Source organism: Dermacentor andersoni, chromosome 4, assembly GCF_023375885.2.
Source record: "Dermacentor andersoni chromosome 4, qqDerAnde1_hic_scaffold, whole genome shotgun sequence".
Taxonomy (NCBI): domain Eukaryota; kingdom Metazoa; phylum Arthropoda; class Arachnida; order Ixodida; family Ixodidae; genus Dermacentor; species Dermacentor andersoni.
Window position 1 is genome coordinate 178,399,031 of NC_092817.1, and position 25,825 is coordinate 178,424,855.

The window sequence follows — 25,825 nt, forward strand, 5'->3', positions numbered from 1 at the left end:
CATTTCCGTTACCTAAAATATCACTTAACTAATAATATCAGCGCTCACGCCGACTCTGCGTTCAGTATTCGGGGCGAGGACTAATGGAGTCGCCATCTTTCGGAAGCGCTTCGCATGCGTTGTATAAGGGATACCCTTACATAGTTTTTTCGTGATCCGTCTACAGAAAAAATCATCATGTGGGCCGATCCTGACGACAGTGCAGAAAAGGTCCAAACGCAATGGCACATACCCCTGTGGGCTAGAGAGAGAGAGAGAAAAACATTTATTGAATTATAAAATGGAATTCTCGCGAATCGAGGTCTTCTCTTCTTCACGCTGTCTTCTCGTCGAAGGGAAGCCTCTTCAGCACGGGTGGTCCCTCAGTCCAGGGCTCCACTGAGTTTGGCCGCGTCCCTAGCGTGCTCCACCATCCTTCTTTGGACGGCGAGTTCGCAGCTGACGAGCCGGCTCTCCCAATGCTCCGCACTCGGGGGTTTATGATCGCGGAATGCGTCGTTTCGTTCGCACTCCCAAGTTATGTGATAGAGTGTGGGTGTAGCCCCGCACCAGGGGCAGGTGTCCCTATACTGCGTTGGGAACATCTTGTTGAATATGAAAAGGTTGGGGAAGGTGTTTGTCTGGAGCCTACGCCAGCCCGTTGCTTCCTCCTTCGTCAGCGCTTTATGGGGCGGTGGGTACTTGAATCTAGTCCCCCTGTAGTGTTGCAGTAATTCCGAATAACTGTCACTGAGGATCCCGGCGTAACTAGCGCGGTACTCCTGCTGCTGCCCAGCCCGGAATCTATTAGCTCGAGCTAGACCGTCCGCCGCCTCGTTACCCCTTATGCCCTCGTGTCCAGGTATCCACATCAGATTGTGTTTGATTTTCGCCTCCTCCGAGGGGTTACCCCCTCTGAGGATCCTAAGGGCAGTTTTGCATATTCTGCCCCTCATGTAGTTGCGACAAGTCTCTTTCGAGTCTGTGAGAATATTTAGCGATTTATTCTCCCTATATCCTTGCATCGCCGCCAGCGCCACGGCGATTTCCTCGGCTTCAGCTACGCTCCGTATCTCGGCCGAGACGCACGAGACAAGCTTTTCCTCCTTGTTCATTACTACCGCGATCGCCTTTGCCTCGCTTCCTATTAAACTTATGCTCGCGTCCGTGAAGAGAGTGTTCTCTTCTCTAGCCACTGTCTTTTCTATGTATTCGGCCCTAGCTTTCCTTCTGCCTTCGTGGAGCCTGGGATCCATGTTCTTCGGTATAGGCTTTACATTAAAGGTTTTCCTAATTCCCGCCGGTCGACGTCTCCTATTTCGAAGCCCAGCCTACCGATCAGGTTTCGCCCCGTGTAGGTCCCCGTTAGTCTTTTCATTTGCGCTTTCCGCTGTGCTTCCGCCATTTCGACGAAAGTGTTGCTCACCCCTAGTTGCATCAGCTTTTCGTTGGAGGTGTTTCTCGGCAGGTGCAGCGCAGTCTTGCAGGCTTTCCTCAGGACGACTTCAATCTCTTCGTTGGTCGTTTTAGTCCTCACTTGGTAGGGTAGCGAGTACATGACTCTGCTGACGATCAGGCTGTTCACGAGCTTGAGAGTGTCTTCTTCTCTCATGCCGTGCCTCTTCTGGGAGACCCTGCTTATCATTCTGCTCACGTTCTCGGTCGACTTCTTGAGGAGGCCGATGGTGTGGTTGCCCTTTCTGCTGCCTTGCAGCCACATGCCGAGGACGCGTATCATGTTGCGTTCGGGGATGAGTTGTCCTTCAAGGCTGACCTCCAGTTTCGCCTTGGTGGGATGTCTGCCGACTCTTAGCAGTTCGGACTTTTCGGTGGAGCACCTGAGGCCCCTCTCCTTCACGTAGTCTTCGACGCACTTGGCCGCATCTTGCAGCGCCGCTCGTTTTTCTTCCAAGGTTCCGCAGGTGGTCCAGACCATGATGTCGTCCGCATACATCGCGTGCCGGATTCCCTGGATCTTTTCGAGTCTCTACGCTAGGCCCAGCATCGCCACGTTAAACAGTACGGGCGAAATTACCGAGCCTTGGGGCGTACCTCTGCTAGGCGTTGCAAAGATACCGCTCCTCAGCTCGCCCGGGCCGACCGTCGCCGTTCTGCCCGAGAGGAAGTCCCTGACGTAGTCGTGGGTCTTCCTGCCGCAGTTTGTATTGTTGAGGCCCTCCATGATGGCCTCGTGGCTGACGTTGTCAAAGGCCCCTTTGACGTCGAGGGCCATGACGACGTTTTCGCCCTTTCTCGGCATTGTAGTCAGGACTTCCTTCTCGAGCTGCAGCAGAACGTCTTGCGTCGACAGGTTGGCCCTGAACCCAAACATCGAGTTTGGATAGTATCTTCCGTTTTCTAGGTGCCGCTGGATGCGCTTGGTGACGATTTTCTCGTAGAGTTTTCCTAGGCACGACGTCAGCGAGATGGGCCTCAGGTTCTCAATCTGGATTTTTTTCCGGGCTTGGGGATCATTACGACGATGGCGTGCTTCCACTCCGCCGGAACTTTCCCTTCTTGCCACAGCGTGTTTAGGTACTTGACGAGCTGGTCTATCGCTCCGTCGCTCAGGTTGCGTATGAGGGAGTTCCGGACTCTGTCCGCTCCCGCCGCCGTGTTCTTGGTGGCCGATCTGATGACCTCGACGACCTCCTCCCTCGAGATGGGTCGGTCCATGTCCGGGTTGTCTTCGCCTCGGTACTCACCGCGGTATCCCTCCGGCTCTCCCGTTCCGTAGCATTTCTTGCGGACCTCCTCGAGCAGCTGCTCGTCGGTGCCTTGGAATAGGTGGATCAGCCTCTGGACCGAGTTGCTGCTCTCTCGCTTGCTCTTGCTGGCGTCCAGTAGGCCTCGGAGTATCTGCCACGTCCTGGCCGTGCTGAGGGTGCCGTTTAGCGAGTCGGTGAATTGCTGCCACCCCTGTCTGGCCAGTTGCGTCGCGTACTCCTCGGCCTTCTTGGTTATCTCCGCAATCTTCTTTAGCTTCTTGTTCATTCTCTGCTTCTTCCAGCGCTTGGTGAGGCCGCGGCGTGCTTCCCATAGCCCCAGCAGCCGCTTGTCCACCTCCGGTGCCTGTTCTGTTCTGTCCACCTCGCGGGTGTAGAGCTCCTGGATTTGCTTCAACTGTTGGCTCCATTCTTCCGGGGAAGTGATGTCGCCGCCCAGTTCTCTGCAGTGTCTTCTGAAGGCGTCCCAGTCCGTCAGTCTGGTCGAGCCGATCTTTCTCTTCGTGTTTCCCGCCTCGAGTACTAGGCGGAGGACGTGGTGGTCGCTGCCCAGGTTTTCCAGCAGGTTCTCCCATTCCGCGTTCTTGGCGTTCTTGACAAACGTGAGGTCGGGGCACGTGTCTACACTGACGCTGTTACCCATTCTGGTAGGCTGTGCCTCGTCGGTTAGGAGCTCGCACCCCGCATTTTCCGCGGCCGTGCTAATCGCCCTCCCTTTCTTATCCTCTTTGGCGTAACCCCACAGGGGGCTCTTAGCGTTGAAATCTCCCGCTATCACTAGGCTGTTGTGTCCCGCTAGCCTCTTGGCTTCGGCAAAAAGATTTAGAAAGTCCCCGTCCCTTTGTTTGGGCGAGCTGTATACGTTAATTACGAAAGTGCTCTTCGATTTCCTTTTGTTGGACGACGAAGTGTGGCGACGGGTCGGATGGGCTCTCCATCTGCTCCGCACAGAAGCTACATTTTCGGCGAAATCACCTCCGCATCCAGATTCTACGTCATCATCGTGTGCCTGAAGTCAGCCAGAGCACGTCAACACCAAACTTGAGGGTGTAAGTGCTATATTTTGCATTTTACGGCCACATCAAGTTTCGACGCGGGGCCGCCCCGCTAAACCTACTTCGCTAGTGGCGAGGCCTAGCAAAGGCTTCGGCCGCCGCACCGCTGCAGATGGCGAACGCGCTGCTCAATGCCGACGCCGACAAAGCCCACCAATCGTCTACCGGGGCCCCGGAGGACGAGGACATGGAAATTCGCGAATCCCAAGGACTTCTTCGGGCTGCTGAGGAGAACGAAGAAGACAGTGAGCCTTGAATCAATGTTACCAGTCGTGCCCGTCGCCGTCGGCTGCAGACACGCTCGACCACGCCCCAACTTTCCCGAACGCCACCGAAGCCCGTTCTCCGCCACAGCCGACCGGCGATGCGCAAGCCCCGACAACCCCCCCTTCCTGCCGATGATTACAAGTTGGCGGTTCGTCCACGGAACGGCCTGCAGCTCAACAAGGTGAGCCCAGGGAAGTTAGTAGACGCCATTACAAATGAGGCAAAGCTACAAATCGGCGCCACCGGATTCAAAATGCGCATCGACGAAGACCAAAACATCCTTGTTCTGAGCACTGCCTCAGAAGCTACGGCCTCAGCACTAAGCAAGATGCAAAAAATCAAAATTGATGCAACAACATATGATATTGCATCATACGGAATTTCCCCCGATAACTCTTGCAAAGGGGTAATATACAACATCGATCACGACACCACGCCCGAAATGTTACTTAAACGCATTGAATCTCCCGGATACGAGGCGCTAACATGTAGAAGACTGGGAAACACAACCACCATGGTGATCACATTCTTGGGAAAAACAGTACCATATTACATCGAATTTTCCGGCCTTCTTCTGCGGTGCTACCTCTACAAGAGAACCGTGCCGCATTGCCGAACCTGCAACGAGACAGGCCACAGAGAGGACGTCTGCCCGCGGCCCCCCGCCACACCCAAGTGCAGAGAGTGCGGCACTTCGCTAGCAACGGAGCAGCACGAGTGCCACCCTCGGTGCTCTCTGTGCGGCGGGAATCACCCGACAGCAGCGAAAACCTGCCCCAACAGGTTCCTGCCGCCCGTCAACCGCCGGAAACCGCAGCAGACCCCGAGAGCAGGCTCCTCGTCTTCGAGGCCACGTGGCGAGCACTCAGCATCCCGCAAGTCGCGGTCCCCGAAACGACGCGGAGCTGTCCAGGGGAGGAGCAGTTCCAGGCCGCGTTCCGGTTCCGGTTCCAGGCGAAGGACCTCATCGCGACGACGGACGCCATCCCATGGCAGGACCTCGAGCCGTGGTCGTTCCGCAAGCGGCAGGAGGGGAAGCAAGGGAGCAGCGCAGGTCACGCAGCAGGTGAGCTGGGCACAGGTTGTTTCTCCCAAAGCTCGTCCCCCCACTCTTGACACAGAACTGGCACAGGCACATGCCCAGATTAGGCGTCTCACTGAAGAAAACGCAAAACTCAAATCAGAAATCACTAGCGTACACGCAGAATTCGTAGCACTTAAAGATGAATTGCTTGGAAAAAATAGCACTACCCCTACACAAAACACTTCAACCCCACCCCCGGAGAAGCGGAAACGGGAAGAGCAGCCAGCTCACACAGTCACTTCAAATCCGACACCGCAACGAGCAACCGTGCAGCCCACTGCACCGCAGGGAGTCATACCCGTCCAATATGCCACTCTCCAGAAGGTAGAAGAGGTAGTAGCAAAAGCTATTCAGAGCCTTCAGACATCCCTACAAGCTACTATGCAGCAACAACTCACAGCTATACAACAGTCAGCGGCACAACAACAACAATTCGCAACTCAACAACAACACTCTAACACTCAGTTGGCGGAACGCATCATGAGACTAGAGGAACGCATACTAGCACTGGAAGCTCGTCAAAGCCGGCGCCCCAAGAAAACAGCTCATCAGACCCTACCAGAATTGCCAGATTCTCTTGGCTCCCCAGAACCCCATCTTGTGCACGCATCACCACCCCTTGATAACCAAGATGGCTCCGCCCCAACATATATGCAGTAAGCGCGGGGGCTCCCCAGGCGAAACCACGGTGTGGCAGTGGAATTGCCGGGGCTACAAGAACAAGTATGGATCACTGATACAATACATCGCTACATCAACAAGACCACCTGAAATCATCGCACTGCAAGAAACGAACACACACGTCCGCCTACCCGGATACGTCACTTATGGCACCGATACAGGGAGCAGCCTTCACACCCTGGTCAGTAAAAAGCTAGTGGCCGTTCAACACCACCTCCAGCAATCCGAAGCGCTTGCCATTCTGCTCGAAATTATCCCACAGGCAACAAAGAAAAAGGGTCCCATGTTTGTTCTAAACGTCTACTGTCGGCCGAAAAGCGCGCCATCGGTCCTCAAACTGGTTTTAGAGCAAGCCACGCACGCAGCAGGCAACCATCCGCTTCTAATTGTGGGCGACTTTAATGCAGCCCACCCCCTCTGGGGTTATACGTACACCAACCCCAGGGGAAACATGCTTCACAAAGTTATTGAGGACCTGGATCTCACGCTCGTCAACGATCCAAGGAATAGCACGAGGCTCGGCACAAGTGTGCAAAGAGACACGAACCCCGACTTAACCCTCACCAGAAGTATCCCCCAAGCTTGCTGGACCAATCTGGAGGAATACCTAGGCAGCGACCACGCGCTGCTAGCCACCACTCTCCATGGTCTCGAATACAAAGCCAGGATAGGCACGGCTCGCCTCACGGATTGGACCAAGCTGCGGGAGATAAGAGAAGAAAGAGCTGCGAACGACCAGAGCCAACAGCTTCAGTCAATTAAGGAGTGGATCACTCAGCTTCACCAGGATGTGAAGGCGCACACCAAAATGCTTGAAACATCCACCACCACTCCAAGCATCGACGCTCGCTTGCTGCACATGTGGGAAGCCCGGCGTAGCCTGCTGAAGCGTTGGAAAAGGCAAAGATTAAATCGCAAGCTCAAGAGGCGAATAGCACTACTCACGCAAGAGGCTGCGGAATACGCTACCACGCTATGCCGAGAGAATTGGCTATCCCTCTGCGACAGCTTGAGAGGAAGACTGAGTACTTCCAAGACGTGGAAGTTATTGAGGTATTTAATCAACCCGGCCAGCAGCAAAACGGAATCCCACCACAATATGGCTCGAGTAATTCACCAATTTCCTGGAAACGAGGCGGACCTCCTTTTGACTCTCAAAGCCCAGTACTTCCCCACACAGACATCGGAGCCTCTGCCACCCTACACCGGCACCCCTAACGAGCTCCTAGATGAGGACATTCATCTACATGAGGTAACAGCGGCGATAATGGGCTTGAGACGCCACACAGCCCCGGGAATGGACCAAATTACCAATAAGGCACTTGTAAATCTTGACAGCCCCTCGCTAGTAGAGCTTACCGCTCATCTTAACGAAGTATGGAGGACAGGAAACCTTCCCGAGGACTGGAAAATAGCCGAGGTTCGTCTGATACCGAAGCCAGGAAAGCCACCAGCCATTGAGAACCTACGACCGATCTCCCTCACTTCATGTGTAGGAAAGCTCCTAGAGCACATCGTTCTCAACCGGCTACAGCCATTCCTGGAGGATTCGGGGAAACTTCCAACAACGATGATAGGATTCCGTCCACACCTCTCAACTCAAGACATCCTACTTCAGCTGAAAGAGGAGGTGATTGTACCAGCGACACGCAACTCCCCCACGGCTATCCTCGCCTTAGATCTTAAAGGGGCGTTCGATAACGTCAAGAACACAGCAATCTTACAGAGGCTAAACGCGCTGGGCTGTGGGGCCAGGACGTACTCCTATATCAGAGATTTCCTCTCAGATAGAAAAGCCATCCTAAAGGTCGGGGACAAAGCCACAAACCCCTTCCTACTGGGCGGGCGCGGCACACCACAGGGCGCAGTGTTATCCCCTCTCCTTTTCAATATCGCCCTAATAGGCCTACCGCCGCTCCTCGATAACATCCCAGGGATCCGGCATGGCCTATATGCCGACGACATTACCATCTGGTCGTCCACAGGGTCCATAGGGGAAATGGAGAACCGCTTGCAGGAAGCTGCAGACGTGGTGAGCGACTATGCTAAGTCATGCGGGCTCAGCTGCGCCCCCCAAAAGTCGGAGCTACTCCTGGTCTCACCTCGAAAGAAGCACACATCCGACTCGCCCACTATCAACATACAACTGGAGGGACATACCATCGTTCCGTCTCAGAGCGTAAAGATATTGGGAATGGTTTTCCAGTCGGATCGCAGCAATACAATATTAATTCAAAAGCTTAAGAATACAACAGCCCAAGTTACGCACATGATCCGGCGAATAACAACCAAGACAAGAGGCATGGGGGAGGCGGACACGCTTCGGCTTGTCCAAGCCTTCGTCGTGTCTCGAATAACTTACGCTATTCCATACGCACTACTCAACGAGACGGAACTGAAGAAAATCAACACAATGATCAGAAAGGCATATAAGCAGGCGATGGGCCTGCCAACCAGTACTTCCACAGAACGCCTACTACGACTAGGTGTGCACAACACGGCCGAGGAGCTGATCGAGGCACATTTATCCAGTCAACGAACAAGGCTGGCGGTTACGGAAGCAGGGAGGTCCATTCTCTTACGCCTGGGGCTCTCTGCCCCTCTGAGCCATCCGCCGCCTGAGACTGTGAACTTACCCCATGCCATCCGGAGAAACATCACCGTACGTCCTCTACCTCGCAATATGCACCCAGTGCACCACGCAGAGCGAAGGGAGGCCCGCGCCCTGGCCATACACAAGCGATACGGGACTTTACCCTCTACAGCCTACACGGACGCGGCTTCTTACTCCAGACACGCAGCCACAACAGCCACCGTAGTCGTCAACAAAGAACATCGGAGCAGCATTTCACTCACACGAAACAATCCCCTCCAAGCCGAGGAAGCGGCCATAGCCCTCGCGCTCTCCCAAACAGAGGTTGAAGTCATAGTGACCGACTCCCAACAGGCGTGCCGCAACTTTGCTAGCGGCAGAATTCACACCACTACGCTCCGGATCATCAATCAAAAGCCGCCAACGAGATCAGTCATGATCATCTGGGCGCCAGCTCATCAAGGCATTCCTGGCAACGAGGTCGCCAACCACGTGGCTCGAGATCTGACCCACCGAGCCGACGCCGAGGAATCTGAACCCGAGCGCATGCACCCTCTAGTCTCTTACCAAGACATCACACAACACTACAAGCTCACCCGCAGAACATACGCACCCCCACACAAGTCACTACCTAGAGAGCAGGAGCGATGCCTCCGAGCTCTACAGGTTAATACATTCCCCCACCCAACCAGAAATCACCTCATAGACCCTACAAAATTCTCTCCGCAATGCCGCTTCTGCGCAGAGCCCGGGTCCCTCAGGCACATAGTAGGGGGTTGCAGAGCGGCTCCATTAAATCCTCCGGACCCTTACCCCACTAACGAGCTTTGGGAGAGAGCCTTGGCCAGCTCCGACCTCGAGGATCAGCAACGGCTGATTGCGAGGGCCCAGGATGCGGCCCGAGCTCAAGGCATCCTGGAATGAGGACGCCTCTCCAAAGCTTCATTCACCGAATAAAAAAGTTTATTCTCTCTCTCTTTCCTTTTGTTTTTAGGAATAATCTCCGTTATCACGTGCTCTATATTTGTATCCTTAATCTCGTCGTGAGCTATGGTGACGATTTTGTTACTTATGAGTGTCGCGGTATTCCCTTTCTCCAGGCACGTGTAGCCCCTAAGTACCGGAGTGTTAAAGGTTTCCCGTAGTAGTATCAAGTCTGGCGCGGTTCCTCTGTGATAAATGAGTTGCTGCAGGAGCCCTTGCTTGCGCTTGTAGCCCCTGCAGTTCCACTGCCAAATCTCTAATTGGTTGTTTCCTGCCATGTTGTTGAGGTCGATGGGTTAGTCGCTCCTAGGGTTTCTGTGCTACCGCCAAAACGGCGCTCGTTAAAGAGTCTTTCTCTAGAGTCTATTATCTTTTGAGTGTTCTGGTTCTTAATGTATTTTCGGAATCCCTGCTCCTGGAGGGCCATCTTTTGTTGGGTATTCTGCAGTTCCTTCTGCATATCCTTCATCTGTTTCTGTGTTTCTTGTTGCATTTGCTGCATACTTTGCATAAAGCTCTCTAGCTTATCATTAAAGCTTAGTTCTCCGGTCACCTGTTGAACGGGGCTAGGGGTCTTCGGTGGCGAAGCTACCCTAATAGGCGAGACGAAACCTAGCCGTCTAATTTCTTGTAGTTCTTTAATTATGTCATTAAGTTGTCTCCTTAATTGTTGGTTTTCTTTCCTTAGTTCCTCAATTATTTTGTCCTTGGTATTGTCTGTGTTTGGGTTTGAGTGCGGAGCATCTGGAAAAAGCGTGATGGGAGGGCCGGCTCCCCAGCTTACCTTAACTCCTCCTTGCTTCTGTTGCTGCTGCTTCTTTGGCTGCTGGCCCTTCGGAGGTGGGGGTGGCCAGGACCCGTCCCGGTCTCGGCTCCGGCTACGGCTCCGCCCCCTCTGCTGGCTCTCGTCACCCTCGTCCGAGAACCATCGTGGACGTCTGGCTCCGCCGCCGCCGTGGCTCTTGCTGCGGCTGCGGCGCTGCTGCTGCGGCTGTGGCGGCTTGCCCCACCGCAGCTCGCTCGCCGTCTTGAGTCTCATCTTGCAGTCCTTGGTGCCGGCCGCGTGGTCGCCCCCGCACAGCAGGCACTTGGGTGTGCACTCGTGGCTTTCGACTGGATTCTGGCTGCCGCACTGCCGGCAGGTCTTGGACTCCGGGCTCGGGCAGACGTCTGTCCGGTGTCCTTGCTGACCGCAGGCGTAGCAGACTTGCCGCGTCGGGCGATACGCGTAGCACCACATCTCCCCGCCGTAATATATGACTTGCTTGGGGAGACGTGGGCCGTCGAAAGTGACGACGGCGGTGCTGGATCGCCCGAGCATTCTGGCTGCCAGGACCTTTACTCCTTGGGTGCGGACGCGGAGGTTCGCCTTCAGTTCTTCGGCCGGAGTCCCCGGGTCGACGCCGTGGATGACTCCACGCAGCGTCCCCTCGGGTGCCGCGACGTGGCTGTTCATTGCGTAGCTCTTCCCGCCAAAAGTCAGCTCAGTGATCCGTCTGATTTTCTGGGCCGCTTCTTCGTCGTTGGTATTGATGATTATAATATTGGAGCCGTTGCGCAGCCGGACTATAAAGTCTTCCGCCTTACAGCCCTGGCCGGTGGCTGCCAACACCGCCCGCGCCACTTGGTGCGTGTGCAAGTCCTTGACTGCGAGTCCCTTCGGCCTCAGAACGATCTTTAAATCTTCGCGCGGGAGCGGCGGCAGCCTCCTCCTCGGCGGCGGCGCTCCTCCTCTCACTCCTTCGCCGGGCGCAGCTGGCGCGGCGCCTGATATTATGGCGGCGTTCTGTGATTGGATGTTGCCATGCGGCGTTCCTGCCAAAACCGGGCCTCCGCGCTGGCGTCTCTTTTGCCGACTAGACATGGCGATTTCCCATTCCGGGTCCGGATCTCGAATTAAATGGCTTACTTGCGGGTTTGATGCCGACGCGGGGGCCGACGTTGTCGCTGGGGTGGTGCCTGGGGTCGGTCGGGGGCCTCCTCCTCGGGGTAGGCCTACCGCCGTCGACGGTGCGGCGACGACGGCTTCGTGCGGGTCTTGTTCCATGAAATCTTGCGCCTCGGTGGCGGTGGTCAGTAGTCGTGATATCGTGAGGTGCTCGTAGCTCGGGATGTCGTGTCGGGCCATCGCTCTGGGTCCGCCTCGCCGCTGGCCGAAGCCGGGGGAAGACCTCGAAGCCCCGTACTCGTGCTAGGCCTCGTTAGGCTTAGCGCCTGGTCGGCCACTCGGAAAATTCAAAGTCCGGTAAATGCGAAAATTTTGGACGTACCGGCTTGAATTTGGTGTCCTCGTGGTCCGCTTCGCTTCCGGCGTCGATTCCCACAAAAATTTGGGCGATCTAATCGGTTTGACCGGGCCAAAACACCCGAAATTCACGGAGCGCATCATGTGACACGCGTCCGCTCGCTTCGGCGCCCTTCGAAACCTTCGGGATGGACCCACGTATGGGGAATGCTCAACACCTGCTTCACCTCCGCCGCGGGTGAGCGAGTATTGCACTATCTTCGGGATCGGCTCACCTATAGGGAGTGCTCAATGCCTGCTTCACCTCCGCCGCGGGTCGGTCCGACGGTAGTGTACGACGTGGGGTGCTGACGGACACTAGCCGCGTCTACACAAGTGACTCGGAGCCCCCTTGACCGAACGAATGCCCACACCTTTATTCCACAACCACATATACAGAACGCATGGCGCGTAGCGCCCTCTACATCTCTCCCCCGAGATACGCGCACAAGAAACACCGAACATTTCACAAGTCAAGTCTTTTCGGAGTCTTGACTCTACGACCAAACCTGGTGACTCTCACTCTACAATCTTTGGAGACTTGTGGTGTTGCTGTTACCGTGGCGTCTGTTACCGTGGTCTGCTCTTCGTGCTCCTCACGGTTTTCACTCCGAGCTGGCTCGTTGAGCTGGCTCATCATTGTGTCTGAATGGCGCACAAGCACCGCGATGGGTGTTTCGACGACGTACGAGCGGAGGCTGGGCTGAGAACAGATGCCGTATCCTTGATGTCTCGAACCCACACCGTATCACCCGGTTGCAGCGGAGGAAGTATGGTCGCGGCATGACGGCGATCGAAGTCTCTCTTCTGCCGCCCTCTTACCTCTTCGTCTTGGCACTTCACATCGTCTGGCGCAGGCCACTCCGGATCCAGGCGGTCTACTGTCTTGGGAAGCCTGGTTCGCAAGCTGCGACCCAACAGTAGCTGCGCTGGGCTGAACCCTGTGACGCCTGCAGTGTCTCTGTACGACAGAAGAGCCAAAAAAGGATCGTCTGCTTTCGCAAACAACTCTTTGATCGTACGCACCATCCTTTCCACTTCCCCATTTGACTGCGGGTAGTTTGGACTTGAGGTGATGTGTTGGAAGCCATAGTACTTCGCAAAAGCTGCAAAGGCTCGTGAAGCAAATTGCGGTCCATTATCACTTCGTACTACGGCGGGAATGTCAAAACGAGCAAAAATGCTTTTGACTGCATTGATGACCGCCTCAGAGTTCGTGCTTCGCATGTAGGTGACTTCAGGGTATCGAGAACGATAATCAACTACTAGCAGATAGTTGTGTCCCTTGTAACTAAACAAGTCCATTCCTACTTCTTGCCACGGCTGTTCTGGAGCCTTCGTTACGACCAAAGGCTCTCTTCTTTGCGCTCTTGTCACTGCACACTGTCTGCAGCGAGTGACTCTATCACGTGTTTGCTGCGAAAGTCCATACCACCACACGGAATCCTTCGCGCTTAGTCGGCATCGGTTAATTCCCTGGTGGCCTTCATGGATAAGTTCGAGTGTATCCTTTTGCAGCAAAGCTGGGATGACAAAGCGATTACCTTTTAGCAGGATGCCGTAGCACAAAGTGAGATCACCTCGATGGTTCCAGTACTTCTTGAGGTGCTTCTTGAGGTGTTCCAGTACTTCTTGAGCCTGTCCCGACGAGGCCACCCTTGAGTGCAGTATTTGACGAGCTGGTTGCATTCCCAGTCCAGTTCTTGGTGCCTGCGAATCTCATCTACAGTAACCAGCTTCCTGTCTGTGACAGTAGCAACTTGAAATTCAACAAACTCCTCTACCACATCCACCATACTGATCGACGGCTTCTCATCCGGAGCCCTTGAAAGAGTATCCGCAGTGGCTAGCTGTTTGCCAGGAACGTAGACCAGGCTAAACTGTTAGCGCATAAGTTTGATGCGAAACCTTTGAATACGTGGGGGCATCGTGTCCAAGTCAGCTTTTCCAAGTAGTGTTACCAGCGGCTGGTCTTCGGTTTCTACCGTGAAGGTTAGGCCACGCACATATTGGTCAAAACGGTACACTGCCCATGCTACCGCCAGCGCTTCTTTCTCTGTTTGGCTGTAGCGCTGTTCCGCTTCAGTAAGCGACCTGGATGCGAACGCTACCGCGCGTCGCTAGCCTGATGTTTGTTCCTGCAGAAGAACCGTGCCCAATCCAAATGAGCTCGCGTCACATGAGACAATGGTATTACGACAGGGATGATACTTAGCGACGCACAGGTCTGAGGTGAGCATCGCTTTTACCTGATTAAAAGCGGTCTCTTGAAGCGGTCCCCATTGCCATGCATTTTTCTCACCTAGCAAGGCGCGAATAGGGGCGGTTGCTTGCGAAAGGTTGGGCAGGAAGCGACCAATATGATTAGCCATGCCGAGGAATCGCCTAACCCCGGCGACGTCCTTAGGTGGCTCCAAGTTGCGCAGTGCTTCGAGTTTACTGAGACTTGGCGAGATACCGTTGGAGTCGATCACCACACCCAGAAACTCTACTTTGTCTTGACGGAAGCAGCATTTTGACTTGTTGAGTTTTACTCCGGCTGTCTTTAGACGTTCAAGAACCTCCACAAGTCGCTTGTCATGCTCTTCTCGATCTTTGCCGAAAACCAGAATGTCATCTATCATGTTGACGGCGTTCGGTTGCCCCTCCAGAATTCGAGACATTTCTCTCTGAAAATATTCCGGTGCTGAAGTCAAGCCAAAAAGTAGACGACAGTAGCAGTAGCGTCCAAATGGTGTGATGAATGTGGTATACTCTTCGCATTCTCGGGACAATCGCACTTGGTGAAATCCTGCTGTGGCGTGGAGCTTTGAGAACACTTTGGCGTCGCCCAGTTGCCCGAGTACCCATTCGACCGTTGGAAGCACATGCTTTTCACTGAGAACTTCTTTGTTGAGCTTCGTTAAGTCCACACATATTCGGATTCCGCCTGATGCCTTCAGTACTGCGACCAGACCGGCACACCGTGGCGTCGGCTCCGTAATGCGCCTGATGACACCTTGTTTTTCCATCTGGTCCAGCTCCTCCTTTACCTGGTTGTACAGAGGAATGGGAATTCTGCGAGGTACACTGAGAGCAAATGGCCTGACATTTGGCTTTAGTCGAATAGTGTACTCCTCCCCTACACTACCAAGACCTTCGAAGATGTCCTGGCCAAGGGTTGCGTCGCTTGCAGAGCTAGCTTGCTTTTCAGGTCGCTGTGCGGCGTCGATGAACTTCACGACTCCCAGTGCGAGGATAGCAGGGTAGCCTAGTAGAGGTGTAGACTGCGAAGGCATGACGCATACTGACTGTACACAGGTGCGGCTCTTCCACTCCAACGTAGCTGTGAATTGGCCTGTTACTTTAAAAGGGCAATTTCCTGGACCGGTGAGAAGACCCTCCGGTTTTTCGAGTCGCGACGGTACTCCTGAAAAAGTGCTTGGAACGACGGTAACTTCTGCTCCTGAGTCGACCTTGAATTTGAGTGGGACTCCATTCACGTGGACCCAAACAAACTTAGCCTTTGCCTCATGACTGCTTTTGACAGAATGCATCTCGATGGCATGTGACTGTCGGCTTTGCGTGCGCTGTTTGGCTAAGCAAACTGCTTCGAAGTGTCCTTTTTTTTGCAAAACTTGCAAACAGCTTTGTTGGCAGGACAAAATTTCCGCTGATACTCATCTCGTCCGCAGAAGTGACACGATCTGTGCGCGCCGACGAGGAGCGTTTCTCTTGCTGCGACGCTTGATTACGTGACGGCCTTCTAGTTGGCCTGTGTTTCGCTACATCAACGGCGACTGGCCCAGATAACTGGCTTTCTCGTTCACGTTTTTCTCGTTCCGCATCTTCGTGCAGCCGTGCATGCAGAAGCGTTTTATCGAGAGTCAAGTCAGAAGTACGGCAGAGTTGTTCCGATAACCTGCTGTCCAGCAGACCAACGGTAAATCGGTCTCGAACGAGCCTGTCCTCAATGGATGCTGAGCCGTAGTTGCATCTTTTTACCATGTTTCCCAACGCGGAATAAAGGCATCGACGCTCTCGTCTTCTTGCTGCGTCCACTTGTGAAAACGATAACTCTCGTGAACTTCGTTTAGCGGGTGCATGAAATACGATGTGAACTTGCTTTTAACAACGCTGTACGACTGAACTTCTTCGGCTGACAAGTTGAAAGACGCCAGAACGCGTCCACCTTGAACACCCATGCAATAAAGAAGCGTTCGTACCCGAACCTGGTCGGTAGCTTGGTGCAATCCTGTAGCGTAGGCATAGTCCTCGAACTGCTCAATCCAGGTAGACCATGCACTTGGGTCGGCGAAGTCAAAGCTCGATGGCTGTTGGAGTCCAGGTACCCCGGCAAACACAGCGCCCGGCTTGTTCGCCATTAGAGAGAGCGAACGGCGACCACTTCTGACACCATGTACGACGTGGGGTGCTGACGGACGCTAGCCGCGTCTACACAAGTGACTCGGAGCCCCCTTGACCGAACGAATGCCCACACCTTTATTCCACAACCACATATATAGAACGCATGGCGCGTAGCGCCCTCTACAGGTAGTGCAATACTAGGCCCACCCGCGGCGGTGGTGAATCAGGCGTTAAGCACTCCCCATACGTGGGTGAAGGAGCTTCCTTTTGTTTGAGAGCTTTGACTGTCGTAAGCTCTCGCTGCCATTCCATCTTCACAGAGTGGAATGGTCTTCAATTTTGTCGCTCATTTTCGATGGCGGTAGTTACCGGCATCTCCTGGGGCGTGAAGGCCAGTTTTCTCATCGATTCGGTGCCCGCGCGATTAACACGAGATGAGTTCAATTGTCACCATCTATTCAACGATTACGCGCATCGCTGTTGCTTTGTTAGTTCAACATTCTTTGTTTAGACTGATCTACGGACCACGAAACGGTTTAAACGGTTTAGGGTCGTAGTCAGCGTGTCTGTATGCTCCAGGAACGAGTTGCGGCAGCAGAAAACGCCAGTTGCGTTATTTTCCTTTTGCTTCATTATTTCCTCGAGTCACGGCTCGCCGCGACGCTGGCAGATCCTCAGAAGCAGACCCGCGATGTGGTGGGTTAGATAAGGCGGAAAATAAAATAATGCCAAACAGCGTCCATCATCTGACTCTGCAATAACCGGTAAAACCATAAATAATATGATTGTCACCCTTTACCTGGTTACCTAACTATAGAGCACTTTTTGTGCAAAATTAGCAACTGGAAAGAAGTGTCGCAAACAGTTGAGAAATTAAGCGATCTACTAAGGGAGAGAGCAAGGCAACAGCCAAACAGGAAGGACAAACGAAAATTAACAATGTTAACTGTTGTTTGTGAAAACATTTATGGGTCGAAATCTCTTTACTTAAAAAGGAAATAGAGAAAAAGCCGCCGGATGTGGAGAATAAAGCCGTGTCTTTTGAATCCCGCTTCTACAGTTATCAGTGGAGCAGCCTGACGTAGCCTTTTCTCTGCTGTGCTAATGTCAGTGTTTTTCTAACCTTCCGCCGTGGGCGCAATACGTCTAGAATCGCAGCGTCCTGCGCTCTACGCGGTTGTCCGGGACTGGTGACCACGCGTCGTTATGCAACTTCCCAAATAGCAACACGGGTCGGTTTTGGCACTTAAAATTGTACGGCAGTAAACGAGGCATCCAAAACAACTGTGATTGTTTCGCAAACGTATGTATTTCACTCTGTATTTCTTCCAGGGGTAATTCAAAAACGCTACTAGAAATCTTTATTTTTTACTTTCGCTTGTTTACTTGTTCTTTGCAGCGTTCTTCCTGCGTTTCTGTCATGCGCGAGTCCATTTGATGTACTTCCTTGTTTGCCAAGTAAAGAAGTGGTGTATCTCACAGACGTACCTATTTCAATTCTCTGTTGCGGATTTACGCGTCTTTATGGCGAATGGTGACTGTTATTTACATTTGTACTAGTAATGCTACATCCCCTCCTCATTTGCATAGGAAAAGCTACCTTGTGTTGGGCACCCTCTGAAAAAAATCCTGGGTACGTGCCTGCCCTGAATATCTGTAAGCAGTAATTAGGCTAATTCCTAACTCTCTTTAAAATAAAAGCGTGACCTCCGATATAAAGCCAGCTGCCGCGTCCTGAAACATTCCGTTTAGTCATATTCGGAGCCCTGTCTCCTGCGTAAATATTGTTTCGTGCTTACATGTTGCGCGCGAGATGCAAAAGTTACAGCGACGTTTCGCTTCGTTAACGCGGGTGACGCGCTAGCGTATGGGTACTATAGGGCACACGACGCTATCGGCCCTCGCTGCGCCTGGACGGCTACACTGTCCGCAAAGCATATCGTATTCACGACATGATTCGCGCGGTTGCACCATACACAGCAGCCGACGGAGTTGAAGGCCCCGTTGTAAACATTCGCCTACTATATAAATCATCTAACATATTCTGAGCGCGCACAAGCAAACATGAAAACGCGCTGTCAAAACGCTGGCGTGAGGAATCGCTGCAGAAGCAGCGAGCGAAGTGACCTTCGTGTTGTCTGTCTCTTGAAACGAAACTGCGCGGTCAGAACACAGGACGCGCAAAGCTACGAGCAGGAGGCCCGCCTAGACTCTGCCCCCACAGCAGATCGTTTTCAGTATCGTTTTCAAGCCAGTGCGACCGCGTCTAACCGCACCCTGATACAGTATAGTGGTGGCTGCCAGGGTAGTGCCGTTCTGTACCGCATGGTGGCACGGTGGTAGGGGGAGAGTTCTCGCATTCTTCCTTGGTGACAGCTAGCGCTTTGAGACGCTGTCAGGTGAGAAGCTGTCGTTGAGACGCTGAGCCTTTGACCGCAGCATCTGGAATGAGGCGGTGGCAGGCGCTGCCACGCGGTTCCTATCGCATTGCGTGAGGGAATGGCGGCGCTCGTAGTACCAGTTGTCTTCCGGGTAAGGCACGGGTAAGGCATGGCAGAGTGCCTTACCGTAACAGAGTGCAATATAGTGCCGCAAATAACCGCTTCCCACTGCATGCTTAACGTATTCTTGAATAGTAAGCCGATAGGTTCCTCACAATGTTATTAGTTTTTTATTATTAGCAAACATTGAAGCAGCGCCATTTGCGAGACATGTGTGTCAGACTTCGTGTTCAGAGATTTAGTTTAAAGGGTATGAAGGGCGCTTAACAACTTCTAACCAGAAATTTCTGCGTTGTCGTGGGACAAAGTGCTAATTTAGGGTACACCAAAGGCTAATATTAAGTCAACGTGGACTGCTGAAATACCATCCCAGAAACCTCGAAACGCTTGTTTCGTGCAAAGAAGCTTCTTTTAAGAGAAAATGCATTCTGACGCGTCCACGTACCTCTAGCGCAGTTCAAGTCGCTCGCCTTCCGATAAAGGAGTGGTGACGTCATGGTCTCATAGTGATGTTGCGCGGTCGGTGAGTAAAACGGCGCCCGCAGATGGCGCTACGGCTTTTCTGCGCAAAAACGCAAGCGCGCGGCCAGAAACAGAGCCAAGACAGAGCCGACAGCAGCGCGAAAGCAGAACTATGGTGGTTAGCGGAAGGAAATGCGCGCGTAAATAAGCTGGTTCTTTATTTTATGACGCCAACTTCGACGCTCGTTGCAATGAACGACCGTGACAACGACACATTGGCTCGAGATGCTGGACTCGACTTCAGCAATTTACGCACTGATGAACGTGACCTGCTGAGTACTACTACGACGTCGGCCTGCTTTGAAAGGCACTCCACACGACTTCAGTAAGTCAGCGTTGAACTCGTAATCCTCCGGACGAAAGTGCAGCGAGCACACTATGCGTTTTTTTGGCTCTTTGCCAACGCGCTTTGACAGAGGTACGGCACGTAACCACTTCAGACGGAGAGGTTCACTCGTTGGCACACAGTGATAAGTAACGTTAGATTCACCGCTGCAACTGCCCTTGGCCAAGTTCGGTGGGCCGTTCGCGCATCCCACGACATCACATTGACGTGACATTCTCGCTGCTTGTTCCAAATGAAAGCTTCACGAGCCAGCAGGACCACCGCAGCACGACGCGATAACAAAACAACTGACACTTCAAAGCGCGCACGGCTTAAAGTCGAGCGCGCAGAGTCGAGCGAAAACGAAACCTTTCGACCACCCACACTACTCAAGGGTAACGTCGAAATGTTATTTTTTCTTAGAATCGAATAGAAGTACACAAGTAGCAGTTTCTTCCGTCTTATTATCTAATGAAATGATCTTTTTATTACGAGTAGTTGAGCACTAGTGAAATAAATTATGACCAGGGGTGCCTTCATGATCGGGCTAGTACCGGAATGCCGCGGGGGAGTCTGAAATCGTGTCAGGCATTTATTTCAATATCTCGGTTAGTAAATCTCTGTTCGCGATTATATTGACGCCTTAGACCTTATAGAGTATTGCTTTATCACTTTAGCTTGCCTTCATAGTGACCTTTATTGTCCCTTTAAATGGGCAGATGAAATTCGGAGAGAAACCGGAGCAAGCACGGAGGCCTTGGCGCCTTCCTCTATCGGTTGCTTCGCGGATTCAAACGAACACCGGCGATTATAAGAGCTGGTCAATTACACTTGCGCATAAAATGCTGCGAGATTAGGAGCATGTGCGCCTCAAAAGGAGTCGTTTCTTAAACTAGTTTAAGGGAATAATCCGGCTCATAGGGTGCTTGGTGCGAACATCTTTCCACACACGCTTTAATTGTTTGTGTACGTGTGTTTGTATGAAAGGCTCTCTAACTTCGCTTGACTCGGCAGCCGCATGAAGTGGCGAGCCGGCGCTATTGCTGTTGACTTCCACTCATCGCAAGTTGTCTTGCCCTGTGTGGGTATCGCAGCCTTTGCAATAATAGAGAAAGCCTGTGTGTCTCGTGTAATGGAATCATCTTAAACATTCTCAGACACTATTCCCAGCTAGATTCATTAGTGTATTGGGTTTTAATTCTGCGTAGTCTAGGTTTTATATCTGTGATGCGCACTATGTATCAAGTTTAATTTATCCAGTAGCATGCTAGGTGTGCCGCGAGGTAAACCTCTCCAGGATTCATGAAAGAGCGTCTCTGTCTCAGTGCTGACTGGACCGATAGAGCTTATATTAACTGACGATTTGTCTACATTTTCTAAACGGCGCAGTTTTTAAAACTTTTGGCGAACAAGATAAAAAAACAATGTTATTTACTGTTTTCTAGGGAGCACCATTGTTTCTTTGGTGCAATGGTCCCACTGAGGGCAAAAAACATCACTAGCTCCTTAGGTTTTCTTCCAGCGTTTCTCCCTTAAATATGTATCCTCGCGCATCATGCAAAATTTCTTATATTCTTTCACGTAAAGTAGTATTGTCCGATTTCTACTTATCTTTTGCGAGATGGCACTTACATATGATTTGCTAAAAGAGGTTCATTGCCCATGCGTTGTCTTTGGCAATAAATTTAAAAAATATATAGTTGGGCACCGTCATCGCACCAAAGTGAGCATACAAGACAGCATATAGACAAGTATCATAATAAATACTTTCTCGTACTTTATACAATGAAATCACCTTTTAATTCCCAGATTGTTGACGTGCGCACACGTCGGAAACTTGGTCCCCACGAGACCGGCGAGATATGCTTCCAGTCGTTGTCCATGGTGAGGGGCTATTACAAGCGACCGAAGGAGACCGCCGAGCTTTTCGACGAAGAAGGCTGGTGTAGGTCAGGTAGGCAGTGTCATAGCTCGGCACTTTTGATGACCCTGCACTTTTAATACCATATAAGCATTTATTTAAAAGCGTGATTGCTAGCGTGTGCAGCTTTCTGCGTTTTCTAGCAAATGTAAATAAGCACACCAAACGCTGCTAGATGTTTCAAACATTTCAGACTTTTAGGAATGTTACGAAGATCGAGCTTTTTCCTCACTCACATGTCTTTCTTGCCTTTTGCTGCATAGGCAACTTGCATAACATAAAGCGCCAATACATCGAACGTTGTCGATCGGCTACAAAAATACGGTAATAGTTAAGATACAAACACATCTCATCAAAATTAATATTAAAAGAAAATATGTGGAAGACGTTTAAGTTTCGCCTTCAACAGTAGAACGCGATAACATTCAACGATCCCTGACTACTTCTAACGTACGCTTCGCGGCAACTGGAGCGTATATAACCGTAATGTTTACCGGGGAACGCTGGCCGCGGACGCTATGCACGAGAGCGGGCTTTCTGGTAGAAATGCGGCCTCTTGCATGGGCCGCAATGTGATGCAGGTGAGCGCGAGCTGGAGGTATTGCAAGGAACCGTGCGCGCCACTCCGTGGCCCCCGAGACAACCGCGCACCGGCGAGCTAAAATGACAGACGCGATCGCTGGTTTATGAATGTAGAAACGCTGGAAAAGTGGTTTCTTTGAGTTTTCGCGTTACATAACTATCTTTTCTCGCATAGTCAAATTACAATCCGTGAGCTATCATGTCTGTAGGTTGTGCGTAAGTCATAGTTTACGATTTTTCTACCTATTTTAACTTGACAAATTCAATTAGTTCACTAAATTCCTTGCGTCACATGGATAGCAAGCAAGTAGGGGTGGTCCCAAAATGTTTTCGCCGAAACGACTTCCAGCACCGACACCAAAATTTTGTGCGACACCGGCTTTTAGCGCTATCGCATTAAAAGCTAATGTGAGACTGCTAAAGCTACTTGATATCCGTGTGGGCCTCGCAGGAGGTCTTACGAGATTTAAAGCCTGCTGCTGTAGTTGCACAAACAGGACAGGATGGTGCTGTTGTTGGTATCCTGCAGTTCCGCCTCGATATAATGGATTACTGGAACGTATCCGATACAATGCACCAGGTTTCTCACAAGGCGTGCAAATACTGTTGCAGGCACAACCTATCAAATAGGGTTCTGCAATCAGGTTGCGAAACGATAATAAACTTTAAGTCCGAAATATTAGGAACAAAGTCACTTGTGTAGACGTGAAGCTCTACTGTTGGGACGAAATTGCACAAAGCAGAAAGGCACTCAAGGCCTAGTGAAGACGACAGAGAAAAATGCTGTACTGATTAAACGCCCAGCTTTTCTCTTTCTGTAGGGTGAGTGTCTTCAGGCTTAGTGATTAAAAGCATACATGGACTGATGCAACGTCTCATCCTACTACAAGCGCTATAAGGCGCTGTAGAGAGAATCGTGTTCAATGTAGCGTTAAAATGAGCATGCTGGTTGCTGAAAAGGCCGAATCATCGGAGCAACGCCTCCCCAATAATATGAATATTATTTTGGCGCAGGTGACGCTGGCTACTACGATAAAGACGGCAAGCTGTACATTCTCGAGCGACTGAAACAGATGATCAAGTGCATGAACAATCAGGTCGTCCCCGCAGAGTTGGAGGAACTGCTGCTTCGCGAGCATGCACTCGAGATTGCTGAGGTTTCCGTGGTGGGCCTTCCGCACTCGGACTATGGTGAGGCGCCTGCCGCTGCCATCGTCCTTACGAAAGAAGGCAGGAGGAATGACCTGCCGACACTCGCCGAGAGAATAAAGGAAACAGTTGCCGGTGAGTTGCTAGAGGAAACAAGTGGTGGTTGGACTATTTTCTGCAGATCACTGTGAGCATTAAGGTAATATTGCGATATCTGACAATCAGGCAGTCCGGTAAGCAATCCTGATAGGCGTCATAGGACGACACTGGATTAACTTCTGTCTATGTCTCCACTATCCACTTTGCTTTTGCACGGGCTCGTTCATAGCGAGATGCCTACTCTGAAACCTGCGATCGCGCATTTGAATTTGTACCTCTGTACTTCAGTTGTAAGAACGAATGTTGCCACTATGCGCAGAGCACAGTTACGATGGTCGATTTATTCCTTCCATAACACAAGCGTACCAAGTGTTCCGCACTCCGCCCACCATATCAGAATCTCGTTTTGTGCCTCTTTATAGGATTGCGCATGGCGTTCAAATGCTCCTAGGAGCTGGGGCTAGATTGTCTCCAGACCATGTGCGCCACTAGGAAGTCATCCCATAAATAGCAGACGTTCCATAATGAATAGATTCACAACCGCCTTGAAGATTCATTGGGAGTTGATTCATTTTTTCTAAAATATTGCCCATTGCTTTGATTTCATTTCATTTATTTTACCCTCAAGGTACATAGTACATTATAGAGCGGAGGAGCTAAGAGAACACAAAGCAAACATCGCTAAATGTAACTCAAACAAAATAAATAAGAGCAGTAGTAATTCCACATTTTGAGTTGACTTCCGATGACAACAAACAGAGGTACAAAAGATACAAATACAAATGTGATGTATAGAATGGCGAAGAGGTTCGGAAAACATATTATGTACAATAGATTTACAAAATGTGTTGTTAACTTTTTGATCATGATGCTGATGAAAACGCTGCAATACAGAAAGCTATATACAGATAGGGAAGACAAATGGTAAGTTTATTACAATAGTTAGTTTTCAAGTGCGCTTCTAAACATAATCGGATTAATTATACCTGTTAATGAAGGGGATTAGTTGTTCCAGCCTTTGCTAGTCATTGGTAAGAATGAATTCGCTCCCATAATAGTATTGAAATGTGATATGCTAACTTTCTGATTATGATCACGGCGAGAAGAAATAGCGATATTAGAAATTTACGGAATTTAGAGGTATTTTCTCACAAATACGAGAATAACGTTGTATATATCAGATGTGCTGGCAGTCGGGCCAGTAAAATCAGACTTATGCTATAACTCGGCTAATGTACGTAGCATATATTATAGGTTCAACACTCGCAATTACCCGTGACTGGGTAAGACTGTTGAAGATCCTACACAAGCGTTTTTCTTTCTTTGTCATCTTACCAAGTCCACTAGCTGGATCGGCTTCTTACTTCCTTCGGACGAAAATCCGACAAATATTCATACATACTGGGCACCTAATTATCGCAGGATGCTACTAAATATGCACGTGTGTGCTCGCATATTTGTCCGTAAAGTTGTTTTGTTGTGACCATTAGAGGGTGGCCGAAACACACAAACGAACGAGTAGTCCGTCTCTGGCGTAGTTCACATAAGACTGGTCTATCAGGGCAACAGCGGACCTGCTTTCTGCTGCTAAACTATATTACCTGACAAACGCCTGTATACAACAAGTACAATTTGATTACACAGCGAAAGTACATGTTTTCTACATTCTTCTGTTCATTTCCCCTTTCTCATTTCCCATCTTCTAAGTTCAACTTTCACCTCCATATTTCATAAAACAAAGTCAATAATTATGCTATCCAGAAATCGCAATTTTATTGCCTGTGGGTATCAGGTTTTTGTTTTATGAAGTTCTATAATCTACAACCTCAAGTGTGAAAGCTTCTTTCGGTATTATTCCTCCGTCTTCCTACGCTGAGTTATCGCATCGTCACACACCTAGAAACATGGAGCGCTGTTGAGGCGCAAAGAGCAGCCTATGACGATTGAGAGAATGCGAATGGCACAGAAACGTCCCCGTTTTAAATGTATGACGCGCGTGGCCACCGAAAGACTGAGAACACCTTTCGCACTTCTTGCGTCAGTGTAATTTATGATACACTGGTAATCTTGAAATAAACCACAAATCAGAGTAATTTCGAGCGTAGATTAGAACATCAACTGTTGCTGTTACATTTGGCTTCGTCTCTGTCTGATTTGCCTTCAGCAGCTAGGCATGGATTGGGCTGCGTAGAATTTCACTCGTTCAAGGAAAACGCATTAACCTACAAAGTGCAATGACTAATTGTGCGTTTTGCTTGACTGCCTTGCAGGTAACCTTGCTGTGCACAAGCATCTGTACGGGGGTGTTTATTTCGTGGATCATTTGCCGAAAACGGAGACATCAAAAATCAACAGATCAGCGCTGGCTCGCACTCTCATAAGAGCCTAGTGTCTGAACTCTAGCCTTATCCATTGTCCAGTGCAGGAATATTTCTTTTTCTCTATCAATAAATATTTTTTGTTTCACAAGTGCTTCCGAGTGTTCCTCTAGGGCGGACCGCGGATATTCATTGCTGAACATTGTTAGGATATGAATAATTCATGGTTTCATTTGCTACTCTAACGAGATAAAAACATAGATGCAATTCTTTTCAGAGTCCTGAAAATAATTACACAGATTTGTGTGACTTAACATAGCATGTTCCACTTAGTATTTGTTTTTGCACATCAGGTGACTTGCCTAAAACTTCTTATGTCTTGCATGCACCTCCAAATTGTACAACGCG

General features: G+C 50.9%; 1 protein-coding gene across 1 annotated transcript in view; it reads left to right on the plus strand.

Moving 5' to 3' along the window:
- Window positions 1-25,568, plus strand: part of LOC129384962 (uncharacterized) — a 113,972-nt gene extending 88,404 nt beyond the window's left edge. The window contains exons 8-10 of the mRNA XM_055070693.2: window positions 21,158-21,302; window positions 22,866-23,135; window positions 25,370-25,568. Of these exons, the coding sequence (XP_054926668.2) occupies window positions 21,158-21,302; window positions 22,866-23,135; window positions 25,370-25,488 (534 nt within the window). The 3' untranslated portion in view covers window positions 25,489-25,568. The remainder of the gene's footprint in view (window positions 1-21,157; window positions 21,303-22,865; window positions 23,136-25,369) is intronic.
- The last annotated feature ends 257 nt before the right edge of the window (window positions 25,569-25,825 follow it).